Source organism: Pelodiscus sinensis, chromosome 4 (assembly GCF_049634645.1).
Source record: "Pelodiscus sinensis isolate JC-2024 chromosome 4, ASM4963464v1, whole genome shotgun sequence".
Taxonomy (NCBI): Eukaryota; Metazoa; Chordata; order Testudines; family Trionychidae; genus Pelodiscus; species Pelodiscus sinensis.
The window spans coordinates 70,575,398-70,593,303 of NC_134714.1; the positions used below are offsets into that span (position 1 = coordinate 70,575,398).

Consider the following 17,906-nt stretch of genomic DNA (forward strand, 5'->3'; position numbering starts at 1 on the left):
GTGTCTGAGAGCCAGGAAGTGAAACTGATTATACTAGTTCTGGTGTCTCAGCTGTGTGAAGAATATTAATAAAACAATTGCTATCCAAAAATAAAACCCTAATTTTTCAGATTAATTTTTAAATGTGAGATGATGTAAACAAATCAGCAAGGACATCTGAACATTTCTGTCTTGCTGTGTCTCCACATTTTTCATGGAGGAGTTGTGGACTCTTCATTATATGTATTTGGGCCCAGTTCCAATCACCTGCAGGGTTGCTCACAGCTTTTAACAGTGCCTATTGGCTCACCCAGGTTCTCTTAGGCTCTCTCTCATCTGTACTCTCAGCAATGATCACCCAGCCCAGCTTATATCTTACAGCAGAACATGTGGTGCTCACTGAGTCCCGGTTCAAATTGACCCAAATTCTCCACACTGAAGCCTTCTGGAATAATGTTAATACTTCTCATCCTCCCAAATTACTCCATGTGCTGTGAGGCCAAGTCACAGTTACAAATGCACAAAATTCCTGCAATACAGATGATGAATTGTTAAATGGGGAAACCCTGAGAATGTGCACGTCCAATCGGAAACATGAAAGATGATGCTCACAGTGTAATGTTACGTTGCAAGTTTCCTGTGGTTTGAAAGGATGGGAATCCTCTGGCACTGCTCAGTCCCAGATCCACAGAGCTCGAATTTTGCAGCATTCCCACAAAGGAGAACGCTGTGGAACACTGCTCCTTCCACGTGCAGTGGAGCGAGGCCCTTACCCACCACAGTGCCCTTACCTGTTACTAAGCCCTTTCAACTATTCCAACACTGGTATGATTAAAGTTGGCTTTTAATCAATTTTGCACTTCATAATCTGGGCACTGAAAAGAGATGAATCCCGTTCTTTCACTTGTGATCAGTTTCACTTTTTGTATCTCCCACACTAGCCTGCTGCTGTAATATCTGAATTGCAAACACAGCAGAGGAATCTTCTCTCTTTTAAAAAAAGAAAACCTTTCAATTAGAATAGAAAGGAAATCATGGAAGAGTTTCTATTGCACATAGTAAGAGTGTACATTTCTCCTGACAGTGTCCCTTTAAGTTTTGTACCTCATTATTTTAATACGTGCTAGCTGTTTTTAATTTTTGCATATAATTAAATCATTTGAATGTTTCTGTTAAGAATTTCAGGGTACAGCATGTAGAAGACAACACAAAACTGCATCCTGTTGGGATTGTTATGCGGGACTGTCTTCTTTTGAATACTCTCTTCTATGAGAACAGCAAGCAATTCCACTCCAATTCTTCACTCCAACTTAACGCTAACATGTTATGGGAGAGCTCATAACCAAAGGTTCCTTAAGGTCAAGTCCTGCAATCCTTACTCCCATTGACTAAAATGGGAGTCCTGAGTGTGTAGCCTCTCACTGATTCTAGCTTTCTTCCCTCCCCAGACATTGATTCCTGTACTTTCAAGCCTCCTTTAGACTTTAAAGGTATGCAGGTAACAGTTCACATATTACTCAGTAAGGGGAAAGAAAAAGGAGTTTCTCTTAATTAAGCAGGTAAGTATTCAAACAGTTTCTTCCCCTCCTTATTCTCTCTCATTGTATAGGTAAGTAAATTCAGAAGCTGTATGCTTGGGAAGGCAAGACAATTTAAATACTGTCCCTATTTCTTCTGGCTTTCATTGGATCTAATGGCTCCAGTCTGCATGGATGTTTCCACAGAGGAAAGTGGCACGCTGGTTTTCTGCCACCACACAGGCCTCTATGGGCACTGAAGATTACTAGGAAGCCAGCATCCTACATCTAGATCTCCCCACCATAGGCCATGCTCCATTATCAGTAGCAGCTCTTTTAGGCTCCTTAGTCAAAGATACATTCACTGTCTAGGTCTGCTGATTATGGAGACTACAGCCACATCTTTTCCCTCTTCCCCTCCACTCTGCCATCCAGGAAAGAAACTCTGGGGAATCTATACTTCCTTCTGCTGTTTTTTCCCAGTTGATTAGTGCTCAGACTGGGGCTAACCACTCTATTGTGGGTGGAGATTAGTGGGCACAGCCACTCTATAAGGTGCATGACTCTCAGTTTTGGCATTCAGAACAAGGTCTGGCCCTGGGATCAAATTCCAGCTTCATTAAGGAAATGCTGCTCTTCTGTTCGCTGAAAACCCTGTTAGCGTGGCACTCGGCCTTTGCACCCAGCTGCTTTACCAGGCAAGCGTAAGTTAAAGAGCTTTTTCATTCTCTTTCGAATTTGTTTGAAGAGAAGAAAACATGGACAGTCTTTGCACTTTGGTAAGAAGTGAGAGAGCAGGTTATAGGGACACTTACAAAAATTTGATTTTGTAGAAGAATAATTTTAAAATTAAGACAGTTTCAAAACATTGATTTTTTTAAAATTGCAGTAGATACAAGTTTACAGAGTAGTACACTTATATCTGCACTGTCTGAAGGTCAAATGCTGCAGCACCAGTAAACGGGAAATGAAACAAATTTGATTTTTATTGTCCAAAGTGAGCCAGAAACAAAACCACCAAGGACAGTGAAAGTCAGATTTGTCAAATTCTTGCACTAACCTACAGTGTTATAACAGGTAAAGAATAGTGCTGTCAATTAACATGCGTTAACGCCTGCAATTAACGCAGAGCACAATTAACGCATTTTTTTTTAACGTGCATTAATCGCAGGCATTTTCACGGAGCTGCCCCTTTGACACACCACGATGGTGTGTCAAAGGGGCAGCACAGAGGGAGCCTGGGATCATCTGGAGTCCCCAGATGGCCCCAGGCTTCCTGTAACGCTGCCCCTTTAAAATGCCACTGCTGCGTTTCAAAGCGTCAGCATGAGCAGAGCCCAGGATTAGCTGGGGACACCAGCTGATCCTGGGCTCCCGTGGTGCTGCCCCGTTGAATGCCCCGGTGCTGGCACTGCACATAGCCTGGGGTCAGCTGGGGACTCCAGCTGATCCCAGGCTCCGTGTTGCGCAGCCCCTTTGAAATGCCAGGGCAGCATTTCAAAGAGGCCGTGCCGCACAGCTGATCCTGGGCTTCTGCGTCGTTGCCCCTTTGAAATGCTGCGGCAGTTTCAAAGGGGCCGTGCAACCTGGAGCCAGGGGCCAGCTGGAGTCTTACTATTTGATTAAAATAATTAATTGTGATTAATCGTGCAATCGCTTGACAGACCTAGTGAAGTTTAAAATCTAATACTTTTAACTTGACAGTGTCTCTTTAAAACAATTCTTGCGATTTAATTTAAGAGCTACACAGCATGGGGGAATAGAGCTATTCCCCATATACACAGCACTGGTACAGCTGTCCTGGGAATTAACAGGCAAGTGCAGCAGGGAATTTAATGAGCAGAGGAGACAGTTTGCTGGCTATATACTGCAGCCAATCCCTGCCAGTTGTAGCTGGAGCTTTACTGCAGCAATAATCCATTTTAAAGTGTTATGTAACACTTAAGTATTCTAAGACAGTCACTGCTCTGGATAGGGAGTAGAATTATGAAGGACAGGGAAATGGGGGGCTGAGGTATTCACCCAGATGCCACCACTTGCTGAGTAAAGTCCCATCTCATTGCTCCCTCCATTTCAAATACAAATTCACTGGTTTCCCTTTGTGGCAACTGCAGGTTGATCCCCCGCCAGGGTGCTGTGGAGAGCACACACACCTCCATCCCCGGACCTTTGCGTCTTAGTCTGGCTCGTGAACTGCACAAAACTTTGAGAGGCAGAGCATAGCTGCTGGGACTAACTGCCAGAGAGCTGTTCTCTTGTCCTCTCTGCTTACCTCCTTTAAATGCAACACCAAGCCCCAAACACTAATGTGGCCATGAGACACAACTCTCCCTATGCAGCATCATTCAGGCAGGAAGTTACTCAAGTGACGACCTCCAGTACATCACACCAGGCCCTATGTACAAGGCGAGAGTAGTGCGTTCCTAGGCATATTTTACAAAGGCTCTGTCAAAAGAGTCATTGAAATGCATGCTCTGGTCTAGGTAGAGGCCTACTCCAAGTCTCTGTTTAAAAATTGCTCTGCTCTCTCCATACTGGCCACACAACCAAGCTGTATCAAATGCACTTGTCAGAAGGGGTTCAGCAAGTACAGTGTTCTCCCACCCCATGAAAAGAAGCCCGCATGTTGGAGCAGCTCCACATGCACAAAGAGGTCCCATTAAGATAAAACAGCAGCACAACTCTTTCCCTGTAAGGTAACGAAGCTATTCAGTACTTGAGTACTTTGTGTTATGGTATCTCTTGCCAGGTAATTGGGGATGCTAAGCACAAACCCCAACATTAGCTGACGATGTTAATATCTCTGCTGACCAGAGATATTATGTTCTTATGACCAAACGTAATGGCCAGCAAATCCAGATTACATATCAAAAAGACCTAATGATCCTGGAACACAGAGAGAGAAAGGGACAATGTGTCTAAATTACATGTCCATTTTTACTGTCCAAGTTAAAGTTGCTGGTGTCTGGCAAACCCAAGCAGTCCTGCGGAATAGCCATAATTTTTTTTAAAAAATGTCAGTCACCTGATACCTGCAAAAGGGCAGGCCTTTGGATACACTGGGCATAATCCTGGCACACTGTCAGGGCAACGTGACTAACCTGCAGCTAACACAGGCCTTTTAACTGGAGATCAGGTACTCAGGGTTGTACCACGAGTCTTCTTGCTTCTAGGCCTTGTCTACAGCTAGCTTTTTTTCAGAAATTCTCCTAGAGTCTAGCATCAGGACTGTGCTAGAGCAGCACTGGGAGGAAGTACTAACATTTCTCAGAGTAGCCCCAGACCCAGGCTTCAGAAAACAAAGTAGATTGTGAGGCCAATGAAAGTACGACAGTGGGATTTTCTGGAGTGGAATCTTGCAGAGGGACCATCACTCTCCTATATCAAGGGTGTATGTAAATTTGGGGGAGGGGGGCGAGGGAGATGGGGGACAACAAAGAAAGAAAAGAGAAGGAAGAAACAATCTTCAAGTGTTTCCAAAAATCTTGTGGAAGATGTCAAGACTTCTCTGCCTTTACAATAGTCATTGATGCCGAACTGTTAATATGCAACTAAATTACAGAACATACCACTTTATTTTAAAAACTATGAGCACTGCTGGATAGTGTAAATCACCCATATCGGAACTTCTCCCCAAGACCAGGTCTGGCCCTCTTGGGAGTGCTGTCCTGCCCTAGACGCCGAGAGGATACTGGAAGAAAGGCCTTTAACATAAGCGATGTCTGCACCCAATGAGCAAGCAGTTCTTGGCCCCTGCTCTCGGGGCTGCTAAAGAGCTAGTGAGGCCTGTGAGAAGCTGCAACAAGCCGGTGTGAGGAGAAAGGCACAAGTAAATAGCAGCTCTCCAGCAGCTGCTGTCAAACATCTGGCACAGGGAGGGAAGAAGAGGGAGGAGCTCAAACCCATTACATTACTCAAGCCCCTAATGCAAATGGGATGGGGAGGCTGACACCACACCAACCCAACCGGTGCAAGGAGGAGACAACCTGGTGACATCCCTTAGATCTTCAGCTGAAGGTTCTCTGCTTGGAGGTATCCAGGGCCCAGCTGGTGAAGGTGGGGAAGGCTGCACAGAACGCTTGCAGCCCAAGGAAGAAGGAGAAATCAAGAGGGAGAAGGCTAAACAAGTGCAGCAGGTCTCATGCTTCCTTCAACAATGGAATATCTGGGAAGAAAAAGAAAAAAAGAGAGGTCAGACTTTACATGAGTAACTCCCTGGAACTTCTAGCAGGTGGCAGCAAAGTGCACAGACAGGGTGTAAGTTACGGCCTTTCCCACAGCTGTAGAGACACTCTCCGAGTTACAAGCATTCCACTTACATCTGCGCGCCCAGGAGTCCCCTTCAGAATCTCCACCTACCTCCTCATCCTCCTCTAATTAAACCTGCCTTTCCTCAAGCACCAGCATTCAAAGTTAAATTTAAAAACACACACCCCATTTCTACTATTTTTCATTGCAAGTGTACAGTATTTCAGCTACATTATGGGTTAAATAGGCTTTTGTGAGCTCACCTGGGAACCTAACCACCATTTATAACATTGAGTCTATGGCAAAATGTGTTCCCAGTTCCAAACTAACCAACTCACAAACGAACTTTCAGAACACAACCCATTCGTAAGCTGGGGACTTCCTGTCTGTGGGTAGTGCAGAATCGCCCCTCCAACACCAGGCAGCACTTCTTCCCACGCCTGCTCTCTCAGCAGGCTTGAGATCAGCAGTTGTATTGTCTTAGCTTAGCAACAAGGATGACTGCAAACAGGCCTGTGGCAAGTTAACCTTTAACTACAGCCAAGCAAGTTCCTAAGCAGAGGAGGTTGCACTGGCAATACAGCACAATCTGACACAGTAAGCTAACCTTTTGGTTAGTCTACCTTGGAACATAAGAACGGCCATACTGAGTCCCAGACCAAAGATCCATCTAACCCAGTATCCTGTCTGCTGACAGTGGCCAATGCCAGGTGCCCCCCAGGGAGTGAACAGAACAAGTAATCATTAATTGAGCCATCCCGACACCCATTCCCAGCTTATAGCAATCTGCCCTGCTAAGAGGTGCCTTAAACAGCGACTTAAAAGCAGTGCTAGTCACCATGGAACACATGGACTGTCTGCCTATTCTACCAGTGTGAAAGGCCGACTGGATCAGCTATTGGCAACACTATCCCCCCACTCTCTTACCTAGGGTTGAGGTTTTTCACCCATATCTGTGCATTTTTCTATTTCCCTCCCTGAAGGGGAAATAACCTTTGAGGTTTTATTGTTGAGCAGGGTTCCAAGTCATGTTACTGATGGCTACTGGGCTTGCGGCAATAGAAAACAAACTTCTGCTTTGTGCTAGCTACAAGCCAGTTACACGTCTTGACCTTGTGGGTCTAACTGAGCTTTGTTGTGTCTCTATATCAGCCCTGTCCATCTAAAGCTTTTCCTTCCACAGAGCCCTGAGAATCCAGAAGGCTGGTATGTGGAATCCCATCCATTATGGGATGAGGCACAAGACCATCACATCTCTTTCCTCTTAGGACTTCAAACTAGGCTTGTGCTCTGGGTCTGTACTGCTTTCTGCACTATGCCAGCCAGTCTCTTGCCTTGTCAGTTACAGTTCCCCAAACGGAGGAGCCTCAGAAGTGTAAAGAGCTCATTTTCAAATGAGTGCCGTCCCTCTCTCTCCCCGCCCTCTGAACAGCAGTTGCCGCTGAATAGAACTGCACTGCATTTTCATTGTACTGCAGGGGCAAAAGTTCTTTGTAATTGACTAACTCGAGAACAGACGCAGCACCACGTCAGAACAGACCTTTGGCCCTTCTAGTCAGGCATCTTGCCTTCAATGCTGGCCAATGCGGAATGCTTTGGAGGAAGATGTAGCATCCCCAGTCTGCCTCTAATTACAAAATATTGTACAGTGGAGGCAGGGAAATTTCTTAACCCTCAGCTGGTGACCAGCCTGTGCCCTGAAGCACAAAACTCAATGGCCCTTCTAATTCTCATCCTAGCTAGCTGCACTGCAGCAGCTATTCTTATTCACAGGGTTTCATTCAGTGTTCTCGGTTCGTATCACCTACCGTCTGTGTACTCCTCAGAGGAAGTGAGTGATAAAAGGCTTTGTATATCACTGCTTTCTGAGTCTTGAGCATCTCTGTGCACCGGTCTGCTGCTAGCCATGCCAGCTACCCAGGAAGACGTGGTGGCCTGGTGCACGAGAACAGTTTCAGAGCGCTGGGAGCCACTGGCTTCACACAGTCCAGAGTGTCCTGGGGTCTCATCCTCGCCAACAAAGCAGTCACGAGCCCCTAGGTCCTGCTGCTGTTGCTGCTGCATCTCGCTTGTTCCAGTCTGCCCGGCTCCCTCTGACAGCACAATCTGTACCCGCGAATCCGAGGGCGGAATGCAGTTCCCTGCGCTGCCATACACTGCTTCTTCATAGGACGGCAAGGCCACCTGGACACCATCCACCATCATGGAGACCTGATCCCCAGATACACCTTGATCACGTCTTGAAAGAACAGAAGAAAATTGAGTGTATTACTGCATCTGAGCCCCCACCACGCCAGGAGGGAACCCTTCCTTATCCCAATCACACAGCTCAACAGGGACTGGATTTTACCCAGATCCCAATAAAAACAAGTCACCCACTTCCTTGTGCTGCCATGCAATGAGGCAATGCCCTCCTGGCTGCTCATCAGCCCACCACACCATGTGCTTAAGGTGCAGCAGTGACTGGTTCAGAAGACAAGCCTGTACCCAACCATAGAAGGGCAGCACAGCAGAGTAGACCTCCAGCAATGGCAGCAGTTGAAATATGGCTCCCTCCCCACCTCCACGTACAGCTGTCTTTTCCCAGGTCAGGAAGGCAAATGTCCTGCTTTTTTTTTTTTTAAACTTTCCCCTAGCAGGGATAATCAAGTACGTGCGCTTACAGCACAAACTCCTGAATAATCAGTTTTACTTTGCCCGGTGAGTACCTTTGTTTAGTGGAATCAGCACAATTCACTGCCACAGAAGCAACTGAGGGATCTCTTGTATGTTGAGCTGGGCATTGGCAGGGGATGGGGCAGATGTCAATACACAGACTCTGACCTTGGTAATCATTCAACACTGGCAAAGGAAGGTGGCTGACTACAGGACAGCCCAACAGGGTGTGGGTATCTTCTTACATTAAACAGTTAGAAGCAGAGACAGAAGAGCAAATGGCTGGCAGGGGAAAACAGTAGCCATCAGAACGGAGAAGCAAAGCACCACCCAAACCCAGAGCTGTACTTGAGTTCAGGGGATCTGCGGGGCAGACTGCTTCTCTTTGCTCCCTGCAGCCCATGGACACTGTGCCAACCACAGAACTTTTCCACCCCCAGTAATTCCTGGGCCTCACCACTGAAGACACAAGTGGGGGCAGCTAGAAGTAATAATGGGTGCACCAAGGGGGGGAAGTGACAGCTCCACTATGCCCTGACTTTGTGAGGCCCATGGTTTAAACAGGGGAAGGGGATAGCCCTTTCCTCCGCTCCATTCAGTGCACTGCCCCACAAGAAGAGAATTCGGGGAGTTAGGCCCAGATTCCAATAGACTCCATTCATATCACACAACCACTAGCACCTGTTAGTGCTGACTATGGTTGGCAGTCTTAATGATCTCAAAGACAGGCAGAGGCTGGAGACTAAACCTCTCCAGGTAAGGGTTAAGGTACGTTGGCAGAGCAGTGGGCAAGCGAAGCCTGTGGTAAGACTGCCAGTAGCAGATCTATTCTGTAGATAAAAAGAGGCTCTGTTCTTCACTCATCAACTTGCCAGCAACAAATTTATTAAAGCAAAGGGATGAGATGTTTATGGCTATTAAAACCAGACCCTGCTCATCAAGACACAAGATTTTATTTAAAAAAATAAAAATAAAAATAAAAAAAACCCATCAGACCAACAAAGCAACAGACTTGAAGAGAGTGGTGATGAAAAGCAGAAAAGGATGAAAAAAATATGAGAACAGCAGAAGAACAGGACAGAGAAAGGAAAGAAGAGTGATGGGATTAAGACGACAAAAACAAGACAAAGCTAACACGCTTGTGGCCTGCACATGTAGATAAATTCCATACCCCCAGCCTCTACCTTCTGGTCAAAGTTTTCTCCCATTGAACTCACCTGCTGTGATGAAAAGACTTTAGCTTTGGCTGCAGCAAAACAAACAACACAACTAAGAGAAGGATCAGAGCTACTGAACTTGCTGTGGAGGCCACTATGGAGAGGGTGGGCACCCCGATTGTCGGGGTAGAATCTTTATCTACAAAAAACAAAAAAAACCAGAAGGTAAATGGCTCATGCCCCAGAACAGACATCATGTGAACAAGCTATGGACAAGGCTCCTCTGAAAGAGGGAGCTGAGTCTCAGGGAAGACCAGTAGAAGTCGGAGGGCTAAAGGAGCAGATTTAGGAGAGAACGAGTTACCCTGAGGAAGTGGGTCTGGCCCACGAAAGCTCATCATCTAATAAACCATCTTGTTAGTCTTTAAAGTGCTACATAGTTCTGTCTTTTGTTTCAGCTAGACGAGACTAACACGGCTACATCTCTATCACTACCAAACATACAGTTAGAGCCCTGCAAACCTGCAGATATCCATTTTAGATCTGCCAGTATCTGCATCTGTGGATGAGAATATCCGTGGCTCATTTTTGCAGGTGCAGGGCTCTACACATAGTTTGGCTAAATGCCAGCTACCAAAAGGCTTGATAACAATACGGGAGGAAAAGAACAGTTTAGTGCAACAGAAGGGTGTTTTAGGCTGAATAGCTGAAAAAGCTCCTGTTAATAGAATTCTCAGCCAAAGGACCAGTCCGCCCCAAGGAAAGTATCGGAATCCCCATGGCTTGGCACGGGTAAAACGTGACACGAAGAGCTGAGCAGAAGTGGCCATAGAATCTATACCAGCACTTAGATTGGTCCCACGATCCGTGTTTGTGCAGACATAGCCTAACAAACATGTACTGGTGAGTAATCCTGTACTGCAGCGGTTCTCAGATGTTTTGGCCCACCCCACTCAACACAGACATTTCTGTGGACCATCAGCCAACCACTCATGACAAAATGGGTGCAGGAGCAGGCTGAGGGTGGGAGGTAGGGTACAGGAGTGAGCGGGGCATACAGGGGTCTGGGCAGAAGAGAGAGGGTGTGTGAGGATGATGGAAATACGGGGTCTAGGCGTGAGGGGCACTTACCTGGTTCCGTGCCTCCTGCCGCTCCCAGACACTACCCCCTGCTGTTCCCACTGGCCATGATCCCAGCCAATGGGAGCAGCAGGGAAAGCCTCCAGGCAAGCAGTTTCCTGTGCTGCTGTTCCCCCACATGGTGGGGAAGCGGCAGTGTGCGGAGCCGCTTCCTTCCCCTGCAAGCCAGATCCAGCCTGCAAGGCTCAGGACTCCTCTTGCCCCCTGCAGTGGGAACCCAGTACTAGAGCTCCAACCTCATGGGAAGGGGGGCGGGGCTGCAGAGCTGGTGCAGGCTCCCTGCTACGGGTGTGGGTGTAAGCCCCATGCCCATGGCTCACCTGCAAGATGGTCTAGACCACACTTTGAGAACCATTGCTCTAGGGCAGTGGTCCCCAACCATTTGGGGTTGCTGGGCGCCAGGGGGTGTGGCTGTTCGCCCGCTGGGTGCCGGGGCCCCCCAAGCAGGGCCCCCCCCATAGCCGCATTCCCGGGGCCGGTGCTGGCGCTCTGACCCCCTCCCCCTTCCCCAAGCGCCGCGCGCCCGGGGCAGGCGCTGGCGCTCTCTCCCTCCGCCCCATGCACCGCGGGGGGTCAATCCGCAGCGCCCCCGGGGCGGCGCTCACCGTGCACCACGCGCCCGGGGCCGGCTCCGGCACCGTGCATGCACCACGTGCTCGGGGCCAGGCCAGCCCTGAGCACTTGGCGGGCGCAGAGAAATGCCCCCGCGGGTGCCATGGCGCCCGCGGGCACCGTGTTGGGGACCACGGCTCTAGGGTCATATCCAGGACTCTCCCAGACTAGTCAGAATCTCCCAGACTAGCTACCTAGTCAGAAAATCATCCACCTAGTATTCTCTTCACCACGTGGGGACTGTCTTTGTCTTCATTAGACATGTCATTAAGCTAAAATATTTCAGATATAGGCAGAAACCTCAGATAACCTTCAGGTTGTACTATATTCTACACAGCCATATGTGCAAATAAACTCCTCTAGCATTCAAGTTCTAGAGATGTTTGGGGTGGTTTAGACGACTGACTCTTGTGCAAGGGCGGGCAATAATTTTTGATGAGGCGCCATTCCAAGAGTAATCAAGGGCCAAACTTTTCTACAGAGAGGGTGTGGAGTCTGGGGCGAGGGCTGAGTGCAAAAGGGAGTTCAGGGTAATGGGATGCAGGAGAGCGTGTGGGATCTAAGAGGATGTTTGAGTGAAGGAGGGTGTTGTGACCTGGAGCAGGAAGTTGGGGTGCAGGAGGGGGTGGGGTACCAAAGACAGGCTCTGGTCAGGAAACACTTCTATAGGCAGCTCCCTGCCAGCAGTCCTACAGGACCCTCCCAGGCTGCTCAAAATGTCTGGCTGCTCCCTGTGGCTCTGCTTGGCCCAGGGGGGTGAGAGTGGTGGGAGAAGCTTCAGACACTGCACCCACCCACAGCAAAATTCTCTGCTCCTATTAGCCTCCGCCTTCCCCCAACACTGCTGCTCTCAAGCGGCTGGCTGCTCTGTGCCTGAGGGGTCTGGCAGTGCAGCCCATCCCTGCTAGATCTTGCCTGTCCCTGCTCTCGAGAATGGACATACGATAGCATTAATTTCTCTGCGTCGATACGCAATACTGCAAAAGAGCCCGTCGTTCTGGGTGTTTTGGCACGCCAGCATGTGCAGTTTCCAGAGACTGGAACACCTCTCCTGGCTGGAATGAGAATAGGGATGTGAATGGTTAACCAGTAAGCCTCCCCCTTAATGGATGAGGCTCACAGGTTACCCTGAACTGGTGGAGGCTGCAGCAGCTTCCTGCCAACTGCGAGCTAATTAAATGAGATTTTACATAGGTCTATAAGAAAGCATGGAAGGTCTGCATGAATGTGGGACAGCCAAATGGGCTGGAGGCAGAGCAGTACAGAATAGTTCCCCTCCCCAATGACATCTGCCAGCTCTTTCCTTTGATTTGTTTTGGGTGGGAGGAAGTTTTTGCCACATTAACAAGGTAAGTGTTGAACTACTGCTTTTCTCTGTCATCTCCCCCCCCCCCCTCCCCATTTTGCTCCTTTATCTCTAGAGAAGTAACTGGCCAAGTAAGCCTCACGTGCATTCCAAAAAAGCTCACAGATGAGTGTCAGCAGCAGGTGTGGCACATTAGCGTGGAGCATACCTGAATGCAAGCACAGCCAAGGAGAGACTGTGTTCAGCAGCAGCTCTGCTGCACCTCTTGTGAGCAACAGGCATTTTGTGTAGACAAGGTTTTCACGCCATGTTCCTGAATGGCTGCATTTTCTGTGATATGGTCTGGCAGGTGTGAAGTAGTGTGACAATCAGAGGTGGATTGAGATGTGACTGTGCGTTGAAGCCCATGATCTGAAGTCTCCTCATTTCTCATAGGTTTTTTTACTACCCTTCCACTAATGTTTTGAGGCCCTACATTGTTCATCAACTAAGGTCATGAATTAACCCATCCTCAGTGACACTAGAGAAACAGGCACTGTTATTACCAGTCCTGGAATGGAAGGATGCTGTCCAAGCATGGCTAGTTACCATGGTGAAGGGTTTTCTTGCATGGTCTGGGACTGAGGGAGGGAGAGAAATTCTTACACTGAATTCTACACACTGAATTGAAAGAACATTTTCAGGTTCTGGTTCCCTCTCCTTGCACTGTTGCTCAGAGTTAAGAGCTATAAGAGTGGCCAGAAGGGAAAAGGACATCTTTGGGAATAATATAGGAGGTTCTAAAGGCCACAGAGCTCAGGTGAACTTCAAGTGTTTTCTGTTTGCTTTCTGATTAAATTAACATTTTGCTTTCTGGTTTATAAACACTAATCCCTGCAGAAAAGATTTGAATCCGATCTGTTGTTGCTGAGTCATTCCACCAGTATATGTGCTCACAAGGGCTCCACCCCCACCAGCTTTTACTGGGTATATATGTGTTTTAAAACTAGAAATCCCATGGACAATTAAATCACAGCTGTATAACATTTTTCTTCAGACTGCTTTACTTTCCTGTCCAGCTTGGGAAAGCTGCACATAACAAAAGCTGTTAGTTTCCATTTGGAAAAAAAGAAAACATCTACAATCTATCAGCACCATCCATCAGGCCAAGCCAAAGATGAACAGCACCATGGAGCTCTGCACTGCTGCAGGCTGCAGTGTTCAAAAACAAATAAATCAGCTCTTCGACCAAAGGGGTGTAGAAAGCACTGGTGAAGGAAAACACACACGGAGATGAGGAACACAGTTTGCTCAGATGAGGAAGGTACTGTATTCAGTGTTCCTGTAGCCCAGTCCGTTTCCAAGATATTAGAGAGAGAAAGAGGGTGATGTCTTGTCAACTTGCCAGGGGACAGAGGGGCAGCATTGGAAGCGTACACGATACAGCTGCTTACTGCCCCTTTACCTTTAATGAGGCAAGATGGAATTTATCGTCTCAGCAGGCTAACATGGGAACCTCCACTCAAACCTTGATGAAGAACTGCATCCAGGACAAGGATGTACAATCATGTTTAATTGGTTAACCAATTGAGAGAGGGGGCAGGCAGAGGGCCCCATGGTGGGTGGGGAGCCGTCCCAGCTCCCACCATTTAACTGGAACCAGTAAGCCTCACCCGTTAAGGGTGATGCTTACCAGTTAACTGGTTAACCTTTCACATCCCTGATCTTTATAGGCCATGTTGCTGTGCTGAGGAACATGGGCTGGACTTTGACAAATAGGAATTAGGAGAGGAAGGGGAGTTGTGTCTTTTACACTGTGAGCTGAGATTGCCATTGATTGTTTCTACAGCACCTAGCACAATGGGCCCAACCTTAGTGTGTTCTTTGGGAACTACTGCAATATAGATATCAAATACTGAAAATACACATTATAAAGAAGACAGTCTAAAATGGAAGCCAATACTGTCTTACCCTCCCTACTTGCTGTAATGCATTACTTACCTTGGCTTAGCCTACAGCTAATTTCCATGGCTGGATTCCATTCTCCATTCTTGCATGTCAAGTATTTGTAATCTCCCTTTAGCATGTAGCCTTCATCACACACATACTCTATGACGCTGTCGGATGTCAGAGGGTCACTGCAAGGCGTTGGATGGCATTTGTAGCCTCCATTCTCAGGCTCCGGTGGACGGGGGCAAACTGGAGGAAGAGAAGGAGAAAAGCCATCATGAAGATGTTGCATAGGGAAGACTCAAACTGTGCAAGTACAGCAACAGTTACCGTAACTGAAAATGTGGCACATGCTCATAGTTCCTCCTGCAGGCTTACTAGAAATGGGAAGAAACAGCATAATACAATAATGAAGATCCACTACCTGGGTTTCGCCCCCATCAAATCTGGTGCAGTGGCTGAACGCTAGGTTCTCTTCCAATACTCTAAGCTAGTTCCCAAGCAGAGGAAGGGTCAAAGAAATATACTTAAACCCAAGGTAAGTAGAGCATATCTATATAGACAAACCCTGCCACCCCAAACCTAGTGGCCAAATGACTTAGGATCTCAGGACTCGTGTTACAGGGCTAAAAACAGTATATATTTTCCCATTCAGGCTGAATCCTGGTCTCAGACCCACACCCTCCTTACTGAGTTTCACAGCCTGAGCTCCAGTCCAAGAGGAAATATCTACACAACAACTTGGGTTCAAGACTGTCACAGGGTTGTTTTTTTTCCCTGTCTCTACAGCACAGCACAGACATATCCTATCCTTTCATAAGAGACATCCATAGCCATGCCACTTGCAAATGACTTCAAGAGTGGACTCCTCTCCAGACTGTCCCAGGAAGTCCACAGTTCTGTGTCTCGCCATGTGGTCACACTGTTAATTGGGTGTCTTCTCTCTAAGGTCCAGACTGCTTAGTCAGCCTGAACAACTTGATATGGAGAGAGAACTAGGGATGTAGCGCCTCTGCTTCCCCTGCCCCCGCCGAGACAGTGCCGGGGCAACTGGCTTTTCTTCCCTGATCCAGCATCCTCAGGACCTGACGGGCCCCACACGAGGGTATTTGCCAGGCCAGAGGAGGTCCCCTGCAACTGGCTCCCCAGCCTGCTGCTAGCTCATTTTCCAGCCCCAGCCAGGCTGCCTGCCACTGGCCCAGGCTTGGCTAGTTGCCATGGCCCAAGGTCCCCAGCTGGGATGCCGCTGCCTCAGTCCTGGCTTCCTTGCTGGGCTGTTGGGCTCCCATGGCCCCAACCCCTGCTGAACTGTGGTGACTCCGGCTCTCCTACTGGGCTGGCTACCGGCCCATCTGCTGCCCAGCTCCCAACCTCCGGAGCTCTCTGGCCTGGGAACATCCATGGTCCTGCCAGACCACAGATGTTGCCAGACCAGAGAGGGCTGGTTTAGGCAGGTGTAATCAGTCGTTATGTCCTCTTCAGCTGTTTCTTCTCCAGTTTAAATAAACCCAATTCTTTTAATTAATTTTCCCTCACAGATCATGTTTTCTAGACCAATCTTTTTTGTTGCACTTTTCTGGACTTTTTCCAGTTTGTCCACATTCTTCCTGAACTGGACACAATATTCCAGTTGAGGCCTTATCAGAGCAGAGCAGAATTACTCTGCTCAATGTTTTTATTAATGCAGCCCACAATGATGTTTGCTTTTTGTGAGAGTATGTTACATTATTGACTCATTTAACTTGTCATCCACTATGACCCCAAGATCCCTTTCCACAGTACTCCTTAGGCAGTCATTTCCCATTCTATGGGTGTGCAACTGATTTGTTCCTTCTTAAGTGATGTACTTTGCATTTGTCCTTATTGAATTTCATACTATTTATTCTGACCATTTCTCCTGATCATGTTGAATTTTAGTCAACCTCCAGATCACTTGCCACCCGTTCCCAGTTTGGTACAGTAGGCAAACTTCGTAAGTGTACTCTGTATGCAATCATCATTCTAACTCACTCATGAAGATACCAGACAGAACCGAACCCAAAACTTTTTTTAGTCCTCTGGAATCGCTCCCATCGTCCAAGACTTTCAAAAGAGAGTTGCTAATGGCTCATACCTCTTCAGTCAGCTTCTTGAGCATTCTAGGAGGCATTTCACGAGACCCTGGTAATTTGAAGACCTCTAACTTGGCCTGAGTAATGCCACAGTTCAGGACCTATGTCTCAGACCAGCTGCTCCATTTGAGGGAAAGGTAGGGTCTGAGAGCAGAGCTTGGAGAAAGGGGGGCGGAGGAGGGGGGTGTCATACAGGTAAAATAGCTTCACAGGGGCTCAGCTAAGCCCAACTAGCAGAAACACTTATTTTGTGTTTGCTTTGGTGCTGACTTTGGACCCTGCTCACCCAGATGAGGGGGCTATGTTGGAAGCTGCCTGAAAACCTTATTGGGGAAAACTGGGGACAAGCAGTTGGAGGACTGTGCCTCACCACAAGAAGGTGCACAATGGGCAGCAAACTATCAGCATGGTAATATTGCTATTTAAGGGGCAAATGCACATTAAGGCCTCATGGAAAACTGAAGACACTTCTGTTAAAAGCCATGCCTGTCAGTATAATGAAAGTGTTTAAATGATGGGTCCAGAAACCTGCTATTGGAACATATTGTTGAGAAGCAATCAGCTCAATATGCTCTCTGGTGACAGAGGTAAGGTATCTTTAAGCAGTTTTCATATGGATTCTAGCCACAAATAGGGATGTTAAATTTCAATGAATCAACTAGTCGATGGAATTTCGACTACTCAATTAGTTGATAAGGGAGGCACACAGCTATCCCACCCACCTCTTCATGGGCGGCTCTTGTACATTTCAAAGAGGGGCACAAGCAGCAGAAATGGCCTCCCCTGCCCTCTGGAGACAGCGCTGGGGGGAAACCAGCTTTTGAGCTAGCTTCCCCCAGAACCGGCTCCTGCTTTCCCCCCTTTACTGCCTCTCTCTGATAGAGGCAGCTGGGGGAGAGAGGGGAGGAGAGGAGAGAAGAGAGTGATTAGTCATGTGACTATTTGACTATCTGATAAGCTTATGCTTATCGGATAGTTGACTAGTCATTTGCATCCCTTGCCAAGAAGGGTACATCTACATGGGGACTAAATACCCTTGGCCAGCCGGGCTGAAAAATTGCTGTGTACATATTTGGGTTCAGGCTGAAACGTGAGCTCTGGGACACCATGATGGTGGAGAGTCCCAGAGACCAGAATCCAAGCTCGAATATCTACATTGCAATTTTTAGCTTCAGAGTCTATTTGAACTCAAGTCAATTGACCCAGGCCAGGCCAGATGTTCCAGAGGTCTTTTATTCCAATACACAGGTAC

General features: G+C 47.7%; 1 protein-coding gene across 1 annotated transcript in view; it reads right to left on the reverse strand.

The window, feature by feature from the left end:
* Positions 1-977: 977 nt before the first annotated feature.
* SUSD6 (sushi domain containing 6) overlaps positions 978-17,906 on the reverse strand; it is a 124,687-nt gene continuing 107,758 nt past the window's right edge. The window contains exons 3-6 of the mRNA XM_006130295.4: positions 14,595-14,792; positions 9,617-9,755; positions 7,553-7,983; positions 978-5,661 (exon numbers count right to left, since the gene is read on the reverse strand). Coding sequence (XP_006130357.1) covers positions 5,636-5,661; positions 7,553-7,983; positions 9,617-9,755; positions 14,595-14,792 — 794 coding nt within the window. The 3' untranslated portion in view covers positions 978-5,635. The remainder of the gene's footprint in view (positions 5,662-7,552; positions 7,984-9,616; positions 9,756-14,594; positions 14,793-17,906) is intronic.